Source organism: Anabrus simplex, chromosome 10, assembly GCF_040414725.1.
Source record: "Anabrus simplex isolate iqAnaSimp1 chromosome 10, ASM4041472v1, whole genome shotgun sequence".
NCBI lineage: Eukaryota > Metazoa > Arthropoda > Insecta > Orthoptera > Tettigoniidae > Anabrus > Anabrus simplex.
This window is the reverse complement of record NC_090274.1, coordinates 25209316-25229418: the sequence shown is the minus strand read 5'-3', so window position 1 is coordinate 25229418 and position 20103 is coordinate 25209316. Positions and strand designations below refer to the sequence as shown.

General features: G+C 41.0%; 1 protein-coding gene across 1 annotated transcript in view; it reads left to right on the top strand.

Moving 5' to 3' along the window:
* Ube4A (Ubiquitination factor E4A) overlaps positions 1–10084 on the top strand; it is a 38619-nt gene extending 28535 nt beyond the window's left edge. Inside the window, exons 8-10 of the mRNA XM_067154185.2 lie at positions 3304–3466; positions 5585–5789; positions 9681–10084. Of these exons, the coding sequence (XP_067010286.2) occupies positions 3304–3466; positions 5585–5789; positions 9681–9822 (510 nt within the window). The 3' untranslated portion in view covers positions 9823–10084. The remainder of the gene's footprint in view (positions 1–3303; positions 3467–5584; positions 5790–9680) is intronic.
* Positions 10085–20103: the final 10019 nt, after the last annotated feature.

Below are 20103 nucleotides of genomic sequence, written 5' to 3'. Positions count from 1 at the left end.
CTGGCCACTTGATAGCATACCTAACCTAAACAATGTGGTCTCTCTTATCTCAATTACAGCTGGTTAGGTAAGTCCTGATGTGATAAATGTAGAAAACAAGCATGAAATATACTTTAAAAATAAAGGTATGGCTTTTAACAGCTACAGTTGTTCAAAGAACGCCGTCTTTTAACAGCCGCAGTTATCCAAAGAATGCTTCAAGTCATTGTGTATTATATTTGCAAGTACAACTCTTAACATGTGCTAGTTATCAGCTGGTATATTGGCACGCTTTCTACACACAGCTTTATTCGGAAGGGGTGGCTTCTGCTACACAAACACACACCATCTCCAGAAACCATTTGCGAATACTCGCTGTTTGGACGCTATAGTCAGGAACAAAACTATTTTTAAAAGTTTCAAAAAACCGGGATCTTGAATGCTCTCGATGGCAGTGCATGACTGATGAGGTGGCAGTGAAGATGACGACACGCTGGTAGCATGATGATTTAAATGAAAGCCGTGATTAGTTTTACTGTGTGGTAGGCCTACTGCTCAATTGACAGAGACAAATGATAAGCCATTAAGTTCTTTTGATTAATATTGCATAATAAGATACCAACTTGTGAAAATTTAAATTTATAATTCCACCTTTACAATACTGTGATCGTCTTTATTAATAAGATTACATTAGATTAGTGATACATGTTTCGTCCTCTTATCGACATCTTAAGACATCTTAAGTCACACATAACGTCATTGGAAATATGGTAAGGACACATTAAAATAATGAATAAAAAGTCTGTGAATCTTGTCACGCGAATCTGTGAATCTTAAAATAGCACAAAATGAACATGATGTGAACCATGAAGTCCAATTATTGCACAGGTTAAAATGTCCTTACATGCGTGGAATTGCACAAATATAATACAACATGAGTGGCTCTGTGAATTTCGTGAACCATATAATTAGCCTGACATTGTGAACATATTGTACTAGTGTAATATTAATGCCATGTTAAAATAGCTTCTTGTGATAAGTTGAAGAAAGGTGGACCTATGAATGACGCAAGTTGAACTTTTTTGTTGATAATATAGGCCTCCTTGCCCGTCCTGTGATGTTATTGGTCAAGCCTGAGTGAGAGGTTCCCTGCAGGCCCCATTGGATGGGGGCTGGAGAATTACCGTATTTACTCACGTATTAGGACCCCCCGCCCCCTTTTCTTTTCTTTCCTCTTTTACAGCCAAAAATGTAGCTGGGGGGGGGGGTCCAATGTGCGATAACCTCAAATATATATGAAGTTGGAGGAATCTTCGTAGCAAAGTTTTACAACCAAATGCCCTTCCTGGCGCAAACCTCATCAGAGGAGTTAATGCGATGAAACGAATCATGTGATAAAAGAGTAACTAAAACTGACAATATTTACTTGATATCTAGGCCTAAAAGTCATGTGTTCACCATTTATTGTGTTTTTAAATTTAGTAATACTGCCTTCCAAAGAAAATAGCCAGTAAGATTCAGAACACATTCATAAGTTTGTTAAAGAACAGTGTAGAATGATAACATTTACAGTTTATTGCACATTATAGCCTAGAAGTCATGTGTTCACTGCACAAAATTTGAGGTTATCGCATCGCATATTGGACACCCCCCGCCCATTACAGTTTTGGCTGTAAAAATGAAAAAAAAAGGGGGGGGGGGGTCTAATATGTGAGTAAATACAGTTAACTCTCCAGCCCGCATCCAATGGGGCCTGCAGGGAACCTCTCACTCAGGCTTGACCAATAACATCAATAGTTACTGGATATTTCATTTCAATTCAAGGGTTTCAAGATTCCGGTTTGCCGGGTAAGTTGGCCGTGCTGTTAGAGGCGCGCGGCTATGAGCTTGCATCCGGGAGATAGTGGGTTTGAATCCCATTCCCGACAGCCCTGAAGATGGTTTTCCGTGTTTTCCCATTTTCACACCAAGCAGATGATGGGGTGTACCTTAATTAAGGCCACGGCCATTTCTTCCAACTCCTAGGCCTATCCTATAACACCGTCGACATAAGACCTATCTGAGTCGGTGTGACGTGAAGCCACTAGCAAAAAAAAAAAAAAAAATTCTGGTTGGCCATCCACTGTCATTTTATAAGAGATATTTCCTGCCAACGGAGCCCCACACTGCACTAAACTTCTGTTTGTTTGCTAAAGCCTGCTCAGCAACAGATTTCTTTAAGCCGATTTTAACTCAACATTGGACATGCAGTTTAAATGTAACTTCGACAAGTTTTCATGACATTATAGAACAACATCAACAGTGCATTGTATAATATTTTAGTTTTTGCAAGTGACACCAATTCACACAGGCTATAAGGCTTTTTAATATGAATTGATTATAATTTATGTATTTAATTTAAGTTATAGTTTTTTAAACTGTTATCCCATCTATTTTAAATCACCAAAAGTACAGTGTGTTAATACCATTTTATAAGAGCATCTTAATGCATGTTGTTGTATGTCAAAAACATAGACTAAAATTCCCCTCTTCATTTTGTAGATGAAGGTTAATGTGTCAATTAATCATCAATTAATCATGTGTCAATTAGTCCCATATCGTATGTTGCTGAAGATGTCCCAAATTATGGGACTAAACATGTACTATTCTTTTTAATGTGTTAAATGTTTTAGATGTAATATTCACCGATTCTGTTATATTGAAAAAGGTGGACAATCACATCTGTCAAATAATTGAATAGTTGAGGTCAATATGCAATAAGATATGAAATATATTTTATGTAAGACTAACAGGCGCATAGGATATACTGTATTTCCTGATGTGGCCATTCGCTAGAGTAGTATTAATACAGAGAGATTTGGCAAATCTTTCTAGTTGACACCCATGGGAAACTTGCATGTCTGGATGAATGTGATGTTCATGATGTTAACCAGGTAGGGAGACAGTGAAACCCAGTGTTGGCACATAGCCTACTCATGTTGAATAACACTTAAGGGATCTACTCGAGCCTCAATGTCTCCATCCAACAGATCCCAATCAGCAGCATTATATGACCTCACCCCACTGCGGAGAGGTTTGGAATTGGCACAAAATCTAGTGATTAGAAATTGTTTACCATCACCTATCCTTCCCTGCCAGCCAACATTCTAATAGTGAGAATTTCTTCCACCAGTGGGACTTGGAACTGGCTGACCACAGCATCAGACCATAAAGATGTGATGCCTTAATGGTCATAGCCACCTGGCAGGCTTGTATAATAAGCAGATCGTCAGTATTTGTAAATATATGGCCTTGGTTTAACATTCCTATCTGTTTCTGTTTCAGGTGAAAGATCAAAAGGAATACGAGTTCAATCCTGCTGGTATTGTTATGGATATTTGCAAGATCTACGTCCACTTATATAAAAGCGATGCCTTCTGTCTGGCTGTCTCCCAAGACGGCCGTTCTTATAATCCAAAATTGTTCAGTCTGGCTGAAGATGTTCTCGGTAAGATCTTCAAGACATAATTATACAGTAAAACTTGCTCAAAGCGGAATCTCAAGGGACCACAAGTTTTTTCCGAATTAGACAAGTTTACGCATTGTTCAAAACATTGTGTTTTTGCCTTAATGCATTGACTACGAGCCCGGAGTGGAGGCTGCTACCCCATGTACAACGGATAGTTCAAGCCTCCAAGAAAGAAATTACACTGCTGTACTCAAACAACTGTAACTCGAAATGTATTCAAGATGTCAACCTCAAACGTGGAACATGTATTCACTAGGTTGCTTTGTAGTCTGTACGTCGTGATTTTTTTCAAAGCAATACGGGTTGTGTCTTTCCAAGCACAGTGTGGTATGAATGCCGTATTTGTGTCATTCATGTACTCATTGTTTCCAAGTATGCAAGAATTTCTCTTTATGGCTACTCCCCGTTTAGTCATCATCATCATCAATGTCCCTCTCTAGTCGCCTGGTACGTATTATAACCGGTCTGTACATAATTAATCACAATTATCGGTAGCCGTCGGCAACTGAATATGTCGCGTCATGTTACATCTGTACTGAAGCTCCAGGGTATAGCTCTACAACATATCCAACATTATTTTGTTAAATACATGAAAGTTCAAAGAAAGAAAGAAAGATGCAGTGATACTTTATATTGCATGACTGCACAGTTTGGAACTCATAATTTCGCCTACATTTTAATCAATAATCAACGAAATACTAGGTGTATAAAAGCAAAAATTCTCGTGGCCCGTCGCCTACTGTCAGCTGAGAAACTACGAGAATTCTCGAGGCTTGTCACCCATGTGGCACATCAGACAATGAATCTGCATGTAAATGTTGAAATTTGTCGTCACATAGGGCACGTTGCCATGGGTGCGCCATCTTGTACAATGATTCTCGGTGTGTACGAACGCATGTATATAAGAAGTTTCCATGGCTACAAAGATCGTACAATTTAAAAAATACATCAACACTAAAATCTAAGATCCCTCTACTCTATGACATAATTGAAAGTAGTTAAAATTATAACCAATAGATAGCACGACAAGCTACAAATGATACTCGTGCGTAAAAATGGAGATCTCTGGGGCCTGTCAACGACTGCTGGCCGCAGTGCTACGGACATCTCCGGGGCCGGTTGTGAGTGTGTTAAAAACACCACTCATGGCCATTGCTACATGAAACATGATACAGTATACAGAAATGTTAAATATTACTTAGAACTTACCTGTATTTCCCCACGCTTCACATTCGGCTGTCCAGATTGATGTATGTAGTACGAGCAAATTTTTATATATTCTTTCATTATTCGGTTCATCCGACTCGTTGGCTGAATGGTCAGCGTACTGGCCTTCGGTTCAGGGGGTCCCGGGTTCGATTCCCGGCCGGGTCGGGGATTTTAACCTTCATTGGTTAATTCCAATGGCCCGGGAGCTGGGTGTTTGTGCTGTCCCCAACATCCCTGCAACTCACACACCACACATAACACTATCCTCCATCACAATAACACGCGGTTACCTACACATGGCAGATGCCGCCCACCCTCATCGGAGGGTCTGCCTCACAAGGGCTGCATTCGGCTAGAAATAGCCACACAAAATTATTATTATTATTATTATTCGGTTCCGTTTTCGAATTGAGATTCCGCATTATACAGAAATAAAAACATAACACCGTAAGCTTTGCTCGGACCAAGGAAAAATTCCATATTGGACAAGTTTCCGCTTGAGCAAGTTTTACTTCATCATATTTAACCTGCACTTGTATTAGATTAAATTAACAGGAGAAAGAAATGCAGTTGTAGTTCATTTCTGAAGAAAGAAAGCAGTTCCTTCGCAGAACTTCAAGTTTTCAGCAAGTTTGTCTTGTTTCAAATGATATGAACTTAAATTATAGTGGAAGCCTAGTGAAAACTTGGTCCCATTCACCGCAGATTCGAATCAGGGTTGGCAATTTAGCCAATATGTAGCTATATTTGACCATTTTTAGTATGAAGTTGGCCACAAATTTTTGAAAAAGCCACTAGTGGCATTTTGGCCACAGTCTGTTCTTAACTTAGCCATTTCTAACCATATTTACTCTGGATGTTTATATTGCAATTTCCTTCTGCCTCCAGCTAGGATTGGCGGTGGGGCACTGATAGCCGATCTTCAGGCTGCAGCAGAGAAGGTCGCTCAAATGGCAGCTCATCAGCAGACCGAGGAGGTAATCCTCGCTGAGGCTCCAGACGAGTTTCTCGATCCCATCATGTCTACCATCATGTACGATCCTGTCATCCTCCCGTCGTCACGGAAAACTGTTGACCGTTCGACTATTGCAAGGTAAGTTTGACTGGAATGTATTCTGCTCCTTCTCACGAGAGAAATTTACCTGAGTTCATGAAGGGAGAGCTAATCTGTTTGAAAACAGCAGTGTGTGTTTTCAAAGAACGTATAATATGTGATCAAAAAGTTTCCGTTTGAGGGTGTTGCTGCAGTGGACATGCAACGTAGCGTGACTCCAATGCAGTTATGTAAACACAGACATGTTAGGCAAAGGGATTAGTGTGGCAGTCGTGTTGTACCAAGGTGCGTGAGTTAAATGCAGCCACGTGAACTATGGCGACGTTATTACCAAATGCTTCTAAACAGGACCAACATGCTGTTATTCTATTCTTGGCTGCCAAAGGACAAACACTGGTGAACATCCATTGGAGAATGAAGACTGTGTATGGGGCAGCATGTCTGTCGAAAACCATCATTGTGGAATGGTGCACCAAGTTCCGCGCAGGTCGCATTTCGACACAAGACTCTGGTCGATGTGGGAGGCCAGCTTCATCCATTATGGGCAACAAGAAATGGGCGGTGGATGAGGTGATGTCCCTATAGTCCTGATCTTTCCGTATGCTATTATCACACCTTGATGATGCTTGTTGTTTTAAGGGGCCTAACATCGAAGGTCATCGGCCCGTTGTCACACCTTCGGTCCCCTCAAAAGGGCCTTGAAGAGTCGACTCTTCCTGTCGGATAAGGATGTGCAGCACAGGGTTACGGACTTCTTCAGGCAGCAGAACATGGTGTTTTACCATACAGGGATCTTCAACCTGGTGCGTTGGTAGGATGAGTGCTTCAATGCTCATGGCGATTTTGCCGGATTGGCATACTGAGTCAGAACTGTACGGCCGTCGAACGGAAATTTTTTGATTGCCCCTTATAGTATGCTATTCATTAGTCAAAGTTTTGTCAATGATGTGAACTCATAACACTGGTATGATGATTATTTGTATGTACGAAGGTAATCCCAAAAATAAGGTCTCCTATTTTTTTATAAATACATAGACCTGTTTATTTCTGCAATAGTTTACATCATTTTACAGCTTGAACATTTAGCTATTTTTCTACATAATCACCATTTTGGTTGATGCATTTTTGTAGACGCTGTGACAGTTTTTGTATGCCCATGTCATACCAGCTCGCCGCCATACTGTTCAGAAAGTTGTGAACCTCATCTTTCACCTCGTTGTCTGTGCTGGCACCCATCTTGCGCACACCTTCCGGTATTTCAACTTTTCCATTAAAATTCTGTGCGCGGCGCTTCAGGAAACCTCAGGAACCAAAGTGCAGAGATCATCCATGGTGTTCCGCCAATCTTCATGCCTGATTTTCTCAACCTTCACGACTGTCTGGACAGAAATTGGCGGTCTCCCGCTCCTTTGTACATTGTGAATTTCAGTCCGACCGGCTGCAAACTCTCTACACCACTTACGAACATTTTTGACATCCATGCACTTGGCGTTAACATCCAACGGGAGCTCCATTCTCAACGGCTGCCAAGGCAGAGTGCCTCAGTGTGGCGTGCGCATGTTTATACGCAAGCGCGGGAAACACTCTTCACAATATTGTGACAAACAGCCACACGAACAGAGTTCTGTATTTATAAAAAAATAGGAGACCTTATTTTTGGGATTACCCTCGTATGTTAGGCCAGACTAAATCACTTTTCTACAATGCAGTTAAACTGGAAAAGAGTTTGCAGTGTATGAAGAGCTTAGCTTCTAAATACACAGTTCACAAACCACAGGACCAACACCTTACCTATGTTACCATTGCTAAACTTCGGTGAGAATAGGTATCGTAATAAGGCCGCAGCGTACAGCACTCATAAAATGTAATACTCAGAGAAACTAATGAATTATGAGAGCTCACTGATAGCTAATTCACTAAAGCTCACTATGATGTTGAGAAGAAGTCACACTTTTTGGTGTCAGGCCATCCTGGCTTTTACTATGAGCACTTGCAGATAACCCTCTGCAACAATATACATCACTGCTTCATATACACTGACGGGTCCCGGATAACTGCCTCAGGCCTCAAAATGGTCTGTGTAGGATGCTCATTCGTTGCGTATATTAGTAATTCAGAATTTTTGAATAAGGAATACAGTTTAGCACCTTCTACCACTGTTTTTCAAGTAGATCTCTTTGCTATAAAACAGGCAGTTAGATGGTGCTTACAAAATACTTTTGGTGTTTAAGTTGCCAGTGATCTCAATCTTCCATCATCACCATATGAGACAAATACAATCTACATCCAGTGGCCTCAAACATTAGGAATTTAATCTTATCCAGCAACTTACATACCGTATCTGTTTTAGTTGCATGCTGGAACTGTTGGAAATGAGAGGATGGACATGTTGGCAAGATCTTCAGCTCGATGGGATACAAATTTCAGATTCTCCACATGTCCTATATCTCATATAAAGAAGATATTCAGAAGTGAAATTACTGGGTTAGTTGGCCGTGCAGTTAAGGGGCGCTGTGAGCTTACATCTGGGAGATAGTGGGTTTGAATCTCTGCGGGCACCTTAAACAAATGGTTTATTCAGCAGACAAACTGGATGACGAAACTATTCGACACCATCAGGGAGTATTTGAAAGGGTGCGACAGTCCGTGATTCGACAAGTGCATGAATGTCTAGACACAAGAGTAGGGCATTTTGAGCTCATGTATTGAGCACTTCCTAACAAGCTGACAATAACAATGTCAAAAACGGATTATTTGTCTCTTTAATATGTTCTTTCATTAATACTATTTTGAACTTTGATAAATCAAAAACTAAGGATTTGGAGACATATGTCTATATGAAGTTTTCTTCTTTTGGTGTAAGGAACCCATCCCCAAAGTTTGTAAAAGTATTTTAGAATCACTCTGTATAACACTGATCAGACAGAAAAAATGAAAGGGATCGGACAGTTCCAAAAATTAAGGTATCAGCCAAAGGAAGACAAGGGCCACGAAGGGCGTGAAAATGAAGGACTCCTTAGGCCTTGCAACCTAATACTGTCGGGGTAGGGAAAGAACAAGTTGACCAAGGGAGATCGGATAGGATAGATGAAAGTGAGGAGCCTGGCACAAGTAAGTGGAAGCAATGACAGGACTCAGCTAAGGGCCCCGTTGTCGCCAACAGCAGAATATCTAGTGCGACTGATAAATTATGTAAGAAACAAATTATGATTTGTTTCTTGCACCACCCTGTACGATTGCACTTGGCAGGGCCAGGAACTACTGCTTATTTACATGTGATTCTCTCTCATCCAGCCTTGTCAACAGCCAAAGTAACACACTAGCTCTGTAAACTGTTCACATCGTCAATTGGTCCGTCCTCGGTGATACAGTGGTTCATTTTACTCTTTCTTTTTGTCGTTCTTCATCAAAATAACACCAGCCCTTGTATAATCAACACAATATTCCATTTGAATTCATCCTATTGTTTTTCATTTGAAGTAGTCACAAATTATTCCCTAAAATTTGTCTTGTCCTGTCAGTAATGTGAGACTCTTGATGACTGTATTCGGATCATTGACATGCCGGTTGCTCGCCACACTATCTTCTACCAACTGCGATAAACAAACTTTAGGCCGGACTGAGTGGCTCAGACGGTTAAGGCGCTGGCCTTCTAACCCCAACTTGGCAGGTTCGATCCTGGCTCAGTCTGGTGGTATTTGAAGGTGCTCAAATACGACAGCCCCGTGTCAGTAGATTTACTGGCACGTAAAAGAACTTCTGCGGGACTAAATTCCGGCACCTCGGCGTCTCCGAAGACCGTAAAAGTAGTTAGTGGGACGTAAAGCAAATAACATTATTATTTATTATTAAACAAACTTTAGCACCTCATTGCCCAAGTGCAGTTGTAGTTTTGAATAGTTAATACCTGTGCTTTGTCGTCTGTTCCAGACACCTGCTCAGTGACCAGACGGATCCATTCAACCGCTCGCCTCTCACCATGGACATGGTGAAGCCAAACGAAGATTTACGTGAGCAGATTCAGAACTGGATCAAAGAAAGGAGAAGTGAACATTCAACATCCACGGAGTGATCTACTGCACTGTTACTTGTTCTGTTGTGAATGGTGCTAATTGAACTGTATGGCTGTTGACTTGAAACGAGGAAATAAATGGCTGTTGGGCATACGAAGGACATGAAGTTTAATATAGGGTGATCACCAAGCTGGGAAGCCTGACAATTGGAATTGGAATTACAGGTCCAGAAACAGCCTGTAGTTTATCATTATTCCATGATACAGTTAAACTGAGTAAAAATTAGCAAGAATTGAAGTGCACCTTACTGTTCTAGATTACGTAGATCATATCTTTGTCTAGATAAATCCTTAGTTAGAAGGCTTAGACTGGACGAGTTAGCTGTGCGGTTATGGGAGTGCAATTGTGAGTTTGCATTCGGGAGAGAGTTGTTTTAAATCCCCCTGTCGCCAGCCCTGAAGTTGATTTTCTATGGTTTCCCATTTTCATACCAGGCAAATGCTGGGGCTGTACCTTCATTAAGGCCACAGCCAATTCCTTCCCTCTCCTAGGCCTTTCCTCTCCCGTCGTCGCCATAAGAGTGTCGGTGCGATGTAAAGCAAATTGTAAAAAAAAAAAAAAATCTTAGATGTTAAATATTCAGCCAAAAAACAGCCTGTTATACAAAATTTTCAGGCTTAATGACTGGAAATCATGCTTTGTTGACCCGTTCAGATTCCTCTTTACAGTTGAAGCTGTTGGTGTGCGTTAGGATTTCAATGGCTTCCCTTTGTAGTCAGGCGCGATAAGACACAGTAGTTGACAGAACTTTGGTGTTGCTGTACTGTATGTTGTGGCCTGCAAGCAGCGAATGTTCAGCAACAGGTGAACTTTCTGCTTGTCCCAGCCTACTGTGCCTGTTTCGCTCCTTAGCCTGGAAGACATACTGGCAACGACAGAGCAGAAAAAGCAACGGGTGATCAGTTGCCTATCTCCGCCAAGGCAGGTTGACCTACGTCGGGCTCCATAGTGCTTCAGTCATTGGCCGAAGAACAGCCAATCTCTACTCTGATAAATACACATTTGATATTTAAAATCTTAAGAGTTATGTAATTAATTATTTGTTATCACACAATACACTCTACATGTTTCGAGTACCTTATTGGCGTCTTCCTCAGCGTTTTTTTCACACTACCAAACACCATAGCTTATGATGCATATTAGATATCAATTAAGAGATGTGTAGAACTTTGGTGTTTGGTGTTTAATAATAGGTAAAGAGGTCCATGAGATATTTGGTAGTGTGAAGAAAACGCTGGGGAAGAGGACAATAAGGTCCTTGAAACATGTACGGTATATTAGGTGATAGCAAATAATTAATTAACTCTCTCATTAAGTATTGATAAGGCTGATTTTAAATATCAGATGTGTATTTATTGGAGTAAACATTGTAGCCAATACGGACCATTATAAAATCAAACCACAATGGTTAAGTTAATAAACTTGAACAGCCAATCAGCGACTGCCCCTCCAGCATAGCGGACCAATAGGCGAGCAGCGCACCGTAGCCTGCACTATATAATGAGGTAGAACTGCAACATCACTCAATTGCACTGCGAGCTTCGCAGCCATCGAAGTTATTCAGAACCCATGAAAATGCCAAACACAGTCTTTAATGAAACGTTTGGATCGTCATATGCTCCTGGAAAATACGGACATGGCTTAATCTTTTAGGGTTTTGGGCTGCTATCCAGCCACCCCACTTTGAATGGGGTCTCTTGCAGGCGACAAGCACGCTCTCTATAGTTGAGCTGGCTGTAACACCAGACCTTTGTTTAGCTCAGATCCCTGCAATCTGAACAAAAATGATCACGGCCACCTTAGCTCATCAAGGTTGTAGCTTCAGTTCCACTTATATCCGGTTGGCAGTTTTTGTTTTCTACTTATCATTCTATCATGCCATTGAGGTGTTCATTTGTAACCCTGAGCTGGGACCCTTACTGAAGTTACGCACTGGGTTTGTGTGCTCTAGGACTTGCATAGGCAGGGTCACTACTCCCTGGATGGAGCTGCCCTACCTGCTACCTACTTATATATGACTGTAAATAAATAAAAAAATATGGTAACTCAAAATTGATGAATTTTGGCATACTACTTCATAAAAATGTCCAAATATATGGCTAAAAAGTGGGTAAAAGTCTATAGGTAACTTATGCAAGAGGAAACTAGACTCGATAGGTGATCAGATAAGACCAAAATTACAATCTACAGAGTAAATGAGATGGCTACAGGAGCATCAGAAACTTGAGCTTGCAATGCTGGCATCTTGTAAAAGTAAAAAGATGATCCCCGTAAATAACTGTAGTGGCTGTATTAAAATAAATAAATAAAATTATCTGGGGAAAACAAAGCCGAGCTTTCCGCCAAATTAGATTGGCCTTCATCAGGGCATGTGAAGTTATGCTTCTGACAGTGATCATAGAAATTCTTGAAAGAATGTGGAAGTCATGACCATACTATCTACAGCCTCCCTACTAAGTGGACTCAGGTATCATTGCACTCTGCTGTGGTGGTTGGGAGTGAAGTTACTGATTCACCGACCTCTGTCAACAGTTCCTGGAGTACGTCGCGCTGTGCCATGGTGGTGTTATGCACGTATTTATGGAGAACAGGTCTCCATGTATTTGATAATTTTAAGCCATCTTCCCTGTTGAAGTTATTTGGGCACAGCTCTATCTCCATGGCTTCCCTCTCAAGTCAAGCATAGAAGTCTTTTACAGGCGCGATGACCCTCGTCTGGTCAAAGGCTTCAAATTATCAAATACATGGAGACGTGTTCTCCATAAATACGTGCATAACACTACCATGGCACAGCGCAACGTACTCCAGGAACTGTCGCCAGAGGCTGGTGGATCAGTAACTTCACTCCCAACTATCACAGTACAGCACGATGATACCCGAGTTAGTGGGGAGGCGATGGATAGTATGGTCATGACTTCCACATTCTTTCAAGAATTCCTATGATCACTGTCAGTAGCAGAACTTCACATGCCGTGATGAACGCCAATGTAATTTGGCGGAAAACTTGGCTTTGTTTTAATAATACATAGGCTTTATTTTAGTAATAAATAAGTGGCTTTAATCCATATAATTATATTTATTTTAATACATTTTAATACAATGAGCCACGCAAACCTACTTTCATTAATCTATTGGCTGTACTTTGTATGACTTGACTTATTTCCTGTTGCTCCTCCTGGACATAGGGCTTCCGTGAAACACTTCCATCTGTTTCTACTGTTGGCTACCCTCTTCACTTCATTCCAAGTTTTTCCCGCTGCTAGACATTCCTCTTGGATTGTCTTTTTCCGGGTCTTCTTCGGACGTCTGCACTTTCTAGCACCTTGGGGGTTCCAGTCAAGCGCTGTCTTTTCAATGGCTCCAGCGGGCTTCCTTTAAGTATGTCCTATCCAATGCCATTTTCTCTCCCTTATCTGTATTTCAATTGGGTGCTGATGAGTTTCTTCCCATAGGTCTTAATTTGAAATAACGTCCGGCCATGTTCTGTTGATGATATGTCTTAGACAGTGATTCACGAAGACTTGCAGTTATTTAATCGTCTTCTGGGTAACTTTCCATGTTTACTTACTTACTTACTTACTTACTTACTGGTCGGCGCTACAGTCCTTGTAGGTCCTTGGCCTCCTTTATCACCTGCCTCCATTCATCTCGTTCCTCAGCTTTTCTTCTCCAACGTTTAACTCCTAACTTTCTAAGGTCATCCTCAACATCATCAATCCATCTTTTCTTGGGTCTTCCTCTCCTCCTCCTTCCATCAAGTTTCCCTATAAACACCTTTTTTACGGTGCAGGTTTCTGCCATTCTCTGAACATGACCGGCCCACCTAATTCTTCCCTGCTTAATTTTAGCAACAATATCTGGCTGGCCAAACAGTCCTTGCAGCTCTACATTTGTCCTCATTCTCCACCCATCCTGCTCTCTTACTGCACCGAATATCTTTCTCAATATCTTCCTTTCCCACCGTAACAGCCACTGTTCTTCTCTGGAGGTCATCACCCAGCATTCTGAGCCATACATAACTATTGGTCTTAGTATTCCTGCTGACATTCCTGGATTTAAACATATTTTGCAAGACGTAAAAGCATCGGTTTCCACTTGTTATCCTCTCCTGTATTTCCACGGAGGTTTTATTGTCCTTTGTTATTATAGAGCCTAGATATTTGAAAGATGTGACTCTTTGATATTCCTTCCCATTTAATCTTACTGGGGTCCTTCCTCTTACTCCCTCTGTATCTCCCATCTTCATATATTTTGTTTTGTTTGTATTCACTTCTAGTCCTAGGTCCCGTGCTTTCTCTTCTAATATTGAGTAGCTCTCTTCAAGAGCTCTTTCATTTCTTGCAATTATTGCTACATCATCAGCATATGCTATCACTTGTACTAATCTGTTCAAAATGGTTCCCCCTGGGTTGATGGGCAATTGACGGATTACTTTTTCCAATGCTAGGTTAAAAAGCAGTGTGGAAAGTACATCTCCCTGTCTTAGTCCTCTCTCCACTAAAAACTCCTCTGACAGATCTTGCTCCACTCTCACCTTGCATCCCGTTGTTTTCAAAGTCATTTCTGTTAATCTAATCAATTTCCTTGGGATTCCAAATTCTTTCATAATCTTGTAAATTTTACCCCTATCTAGACTGTCATATGCCTGTTTAAAATCAACATACAGCTGATGTAGCTGTTTGTCATATTCATAAAATTTCTCTAGCACTTGTCGTAATATAAATATCTGATCCAGAGTAGAGCGATGTTTTCTAAAACCTGCTTGGTAATCCCCTAATATTCTTTCCATCCATAATTCCAATCTTAAGGCTAGTACCTTACCAAAAACCTTGTACGTTCCATCCAGCAAGGTGATCCCTCGATAATTTCCACATACTGCCTTATCTCCTTTTTTATGTAATGGGTAAATTATACCCAATGTCCAATCCTTGGGTATTTCCTCCTTTGTCCAAACCTCCTTAATCAATTCATAAACAGCCTTTTCTATTCCCTCTCCCCCATATCTCAACAGCTCTGACTCCATTCCATCTTCACCTGGGGCTCTATTATTCTTTAATGCGTTAATTGCATCTTTGACCTCTTCTAAGTCTGGCTGTTTTACTGATTCCTCTTCCAATTCTCTTTCTTCCCCATCAACATTTATATTTTCCTCCTCTCTATCATCTTCATTATTTCCATTGAGTAGCTCGTAAAAATACTCCTGCCATCTTCCAAGCACTTTGCTCTTATCACCCAGAAGGTTTCCATCTTTATCCTTGAAGAAAACAGCTCTTGGTTGAAATCCTCTCTTAAGGTCTTTTGTCCTTTCATAGAATTTTCGTACCTCGTTTCTACCCTTCATTTCATCCAGTTCTTCGATTCTCTTTCTTTCAAATGCTCTTTTCTTATATCTACATATCTTATCTGCTCTTCTTCGTTTCTCTCTATACTCTTCTACTGTTTGTCTTGTTCTCCTTTGAAGCATTCTGTTCCTAGCATCATTCCTCTCTTGGATTATTGTTGAACATTCCTCATCAAACCATTCTGCTCTCTTTACCAATTTCTTCTTTCCCAGGGTACTATCTGCAACTTCTCTGATAGTTGTTTTCAGTATCTCCCATTTATCTTCCACTTCTCCTTTCTCCCATAATCCCCTTTTTATTGCCAAAGATTCAGCTATTTTCTTTTTGTATTTCTCTTGCAATTCCTCATTTTTTAGACCTTCAATATTGTGCTTTGCCTTTCTTGTTACTTTTTCCGTTCTTGCCAAATCTATTTTTTGTCTGTACTTGACTCTAAGAAGATAGTGGTCTGTATCTGCATCGGCACCTCTGCAGCTTCTAACGTCCATAATATCTGATGCATGTCGCCTGTCTATGATAACATGGTCTATTTGATTTTTTGTCACACCATCTGGTGAAATCCAGGTCTCCTTGTGAATGTTTTTCCTAAGATGCCAAGTACTTTTAATTATCATCTGCTTTCCACTCACAAAATCAATCAATCTCAATCCGTTATCATTACTTACTTCATGCAGGCTTTCTTTCCCTACTAAGTGTTTGACCGGGCGAGTTGGCCGTGCGCGTAGAGGCGCGCGGCTGTGAGCTTGCATCCGGGAGATAGTAGGTTCGAATCCCACTATCGGCAGCCCTGAAAATGGTTTTCCGTGGTTTCCCATTTTCACACCAGGCAAATGCTGGGGCTGTACCTTAATTAAGGCCACGGCCGCTTCCTTCCAACTCCTAGGCCTTTCCTATCCCATCGTCGCCATAAGACCTATCTGTGTCGGTGCGACGTAAAGCCCCTAGCAAAAAAAAAAAAAACTAAGTGTTTGTACACTTCTTCTCTTCCAATTTTTGCATTTAAATCTCCAAGGATAATTTTCACATCATGCCTTTGAACTTTATTAATTTCTTCCTCCAATTTAATATAAAATCCATCTTTCTTCTCATCTTCTGCCTCCTCAGTAGGGGCGTACACACAAAACACAGTTACGTTGAAGAATTTTGCCCTAATTCTCACAGAGCACATCCTATCATTGATTGGAGTAAAGTTGATCACGCTTTGCTTTACCGACTTATGTATGAGGAATCCTGTGCCATTACTGCCTGCTTTTTCTCCACTGTACATCAAAATATGTTGTCCAGACATCATCATCCCTTGCCCTTTCCATCTTGGTTCCTGTAGAGCTGCTATTTTCACTCCATACTTATCCATTTCATTTCTTAATTCTTTCAACTTGCCAGGTCTCTTCAATGTCTTAACATTCCACGTTGCTAATATAATATCCTTTTTCCTTCTCTTTAGCCGTTTTTCTCGCCGGTTCGTCACTTAGTTTTCCAGTCCTGCGTTATTCATTCTTAAGGTATCCGTAACAGTTAGTTTTTTTACGAGATGGGGGAGTTAACCCTACGCTCAACCCCCAACCTGGAGGACCAGGGTATCACTCTTAGTCTGGATCATCACCTTAGACCTGTCCGGCTTGGGTGGCCCTACCAGGAGCAGATGCTCCCGCCGGCATAGCTCTAAGGATCATTTGACCATGCAAGCCTCCAATAAACACCCGGCAAAATATATTTTGCCTTCGTCAAGGTGGTGATACCTTCGGGAGGGACTTTCCATGTTTCACAGCTGTAAAGTAGAACGGTCTTAACATTTGTGTTAAAAAGTCATAGCTTAGTCTTTCTAGAAATGGTCTTGTTTCTCCATATAGGATGCAATTCCACAAAAGGCACCATTTGCTTTCCTGATACGACTCTTAATGTCTTCTTCTGCTTTTCCAGTTGTAGTAACCATTCTCCCAAGATATACTAAGGAGTCTACTTATTCTATCTCTTTATCTTCTATAGACAATTTATTATAAGTCTTGGAATTGACCCTCATCTCCTTGGTCTTATTAATATTTATTTTAAGTTCAGCATCCTCTGCTTCCTCCTTCAACCACTTAATCTTCTCTTCCGTATCTCTGAACTGTTGAGCCAGTAGGCAGACGTCATCTGCAAAAAAAAGGTCTTCTAACCTATCTTGTAAGCCCCACTGGATCCCCCTTTTCTGACCTCGATACGCTCTCCTCAACACACTATCCAACACAAGTAGGAAAAGCGTTGAAGAAAAAATGTAGCCCTGTTGAACTCCCGAGGTCACATCTATTGGCTCAGTAAGATCTCCCGTATGCAGAACCTGACATTTATCACCCTCGTACATATCCTTTATAAGATTCAGGATCTTTTGTGGTATACCATATTCTTCAAGTATTTGCCACACAACTCTTCTATTTACAGAGTCGAAGGCCTTTTCAAAATCAATGAAAGTCAAGTAGAGGGTGTTCTGCCATTCTGTACTTTGTTCCAAGATAATTCTCAGTGTTTATGAGATCGTACTTTGTATAACCCATCACTTTATTTTTTCCTGTTTGTTTTGTTTTGCTCCGACACATCCAGGTCTTATGGTGAGATGATGCGATAGGACTGGGAAGGTAGCAACCCTAGCTTTAATGTTAAATTCCTAGAATGGAGTGAAAATGGAAATCTATGGAAAACTGCAATCGGGTTTGAACCAACTATCTTCCAAATGCAAGCTCACATTCACATGACCCAAACTGCATAGCCAACCCGCTTGGTATAAAAATAAAAACAATTTTACGTTCAGTTTGAAAAGATCTGGAAATTTTTGAAAACAAATGAAAATGTCAGAATAAAAGCAGAACTTTCACAGCTTGGTGACAGCTCATGTAGAGTATATTTATAGAGACAAAAGATAAAGGCATGACTGAAAGCAGCTACCTGAACAGGACTCATATATTTGTCAAATCGGTGTTTCTTATTACGTTTTGAGTCTCTGAAAAACAACTTTAAAGCCACCAATGAAATGAGTTCTTGTGGCATCATCTCAAAAGGTGGACTTAATCCTGTCTATTGCAGGTTTATGTAGGCCTGCCCTCACACAGCTTGACTGGTTAGTAACTACAGTTGCCAATAAGTTGCACACGAGATTGTTCACATGTAATTAAACAGTCATTACGCACGGCTTTCCTCAAACGTAAAACCAAACCCCATGGCACTTCAGCCCTTGAAGGCCCTTGGCCTACCAAGCGACCGCTGCTCAGCTCGAAGGCTTGCAGATTACGAGGTGTTGTGTGGTCAGCACGACGAATCCTCTCGGCCGTTATTCTTAGCTTCCTAAACCGGGGCCGCTATCTCACCGTCAGATAGTTCCTCAATTCTAATCGCGTAGGCTGAGTGGACCTCGAACTAGCCCTCAAGTCCAGGTAAAAATCCCTGTCCTGGTCAGGAATCGAACCCGGGGCCTCCGGGTAAGAGGCAGGCACGCTACCCCTACACCACGGGGCCGGCTTTCCTCAAATGTAGCTGGTTAGTTACTGTTTGGGGGCCAATGACCTAGCTGTTGACAGGATCGCGCCATAAGAAGTACGCTACGGTGTAACCCGCGGTGTGTTTGGGTTTGGTGCTGACTTCTCGGCATGGCTCTCAAGATATAGATGTTGATTCCCATAGGGCCAATCAGGCATCAATTTTTGGTAGCGAGACAAAGTCTCTCATAGTGCATTTGCACTGCCGGTGGCTTCAAGTAGCCTACGCAGTGGCCTCCACGGTATGCTCTAGCCATACGTCTTGGTGGGTGTGCTAGGTACCAACTGAGGAGCCCAACCTAACACACGGGGGCGAAACACTATCAACCAGGAATGAGTTAGCTCGAAAATTTGTGATGTCCAATGGCTATCAAGCCTGTCTAAGTCATGTGCAGATGTAGCAACATCGCCCCTCAAAGCCCATTTGAATTCGCCCTGAAGCGATCTGATTAGCTAACTTCAGGAGCTTATAAAACGATAACGGCATGAAATATCGAATTATTTTTTCAAATTATTTATCAGTATGACCAAACCTCTAAACCTCATGTTGTTTCCCACCACCCTGTATAGAAATAGTTGACTATGCCTGATGTTATTTCCTACTTATTTTCCAGGCTGAGTGGCTCAGACGGTTAAGGCGCTGGCCTTCTAACCCCTACTTGGCAGGTTCGATCCTGGCTCAGACCGGTGGTATTTGAAGGTGCTCAAATACGACAACCCCGTGTCGGTAGATTTACTGGCACGTAAAAGAACTCCTGCGGGACTAAATTCCGGCACCTCGGCATCTCCGAAGACCTTAAAAAGTAGTTAGTGGGACGTAAAGCAAATAACATTATTATTATTATTATTATTATTATTATTATTATTATTATTATTCTTTCCTACTTATTTAATCATTTTCGTTTACCTAGTTGACATAATACACTGCGTAAATATGTTATTTCCACTTCGCTGCATTAAGAAAGTTCCCACTTTAAACGAAACGGCCACCAACTTCAGTTTGCTCCGTGTGCAGAACACAGCTTCAACCAATTACTAGCTATTCTCATTTCATAACAGTTGCACTAACCACTTGAGCTATGTGAGGATGGCTTAAAGCTAACAAATAAAAATCAGTTGATACCACTTAAACTGAAAATTTTCATTAATTAGAAGTTGGATTTTAGAGACTCGTAATCAGTTATTCTTCTGTTAAAACTAAAAACAAAGAAAAAAATCATTATTCTTAGTGTTATTGCTCAGAGGATATTCAAATGTATTTTTCTTGTTGCTCACTTTATTTCAAGTCTTCAGCTGTTGGCACCATACTCTTCAAGAAGAATGTCTCAGCTAGTTCTGAGGCATTCCAGATAAAAGTTTTATTAATACTGCAGGACAGTATCATTATATTGTTACACTGAGCTTCTCACTACTTGTTATCTGTTATATTTAT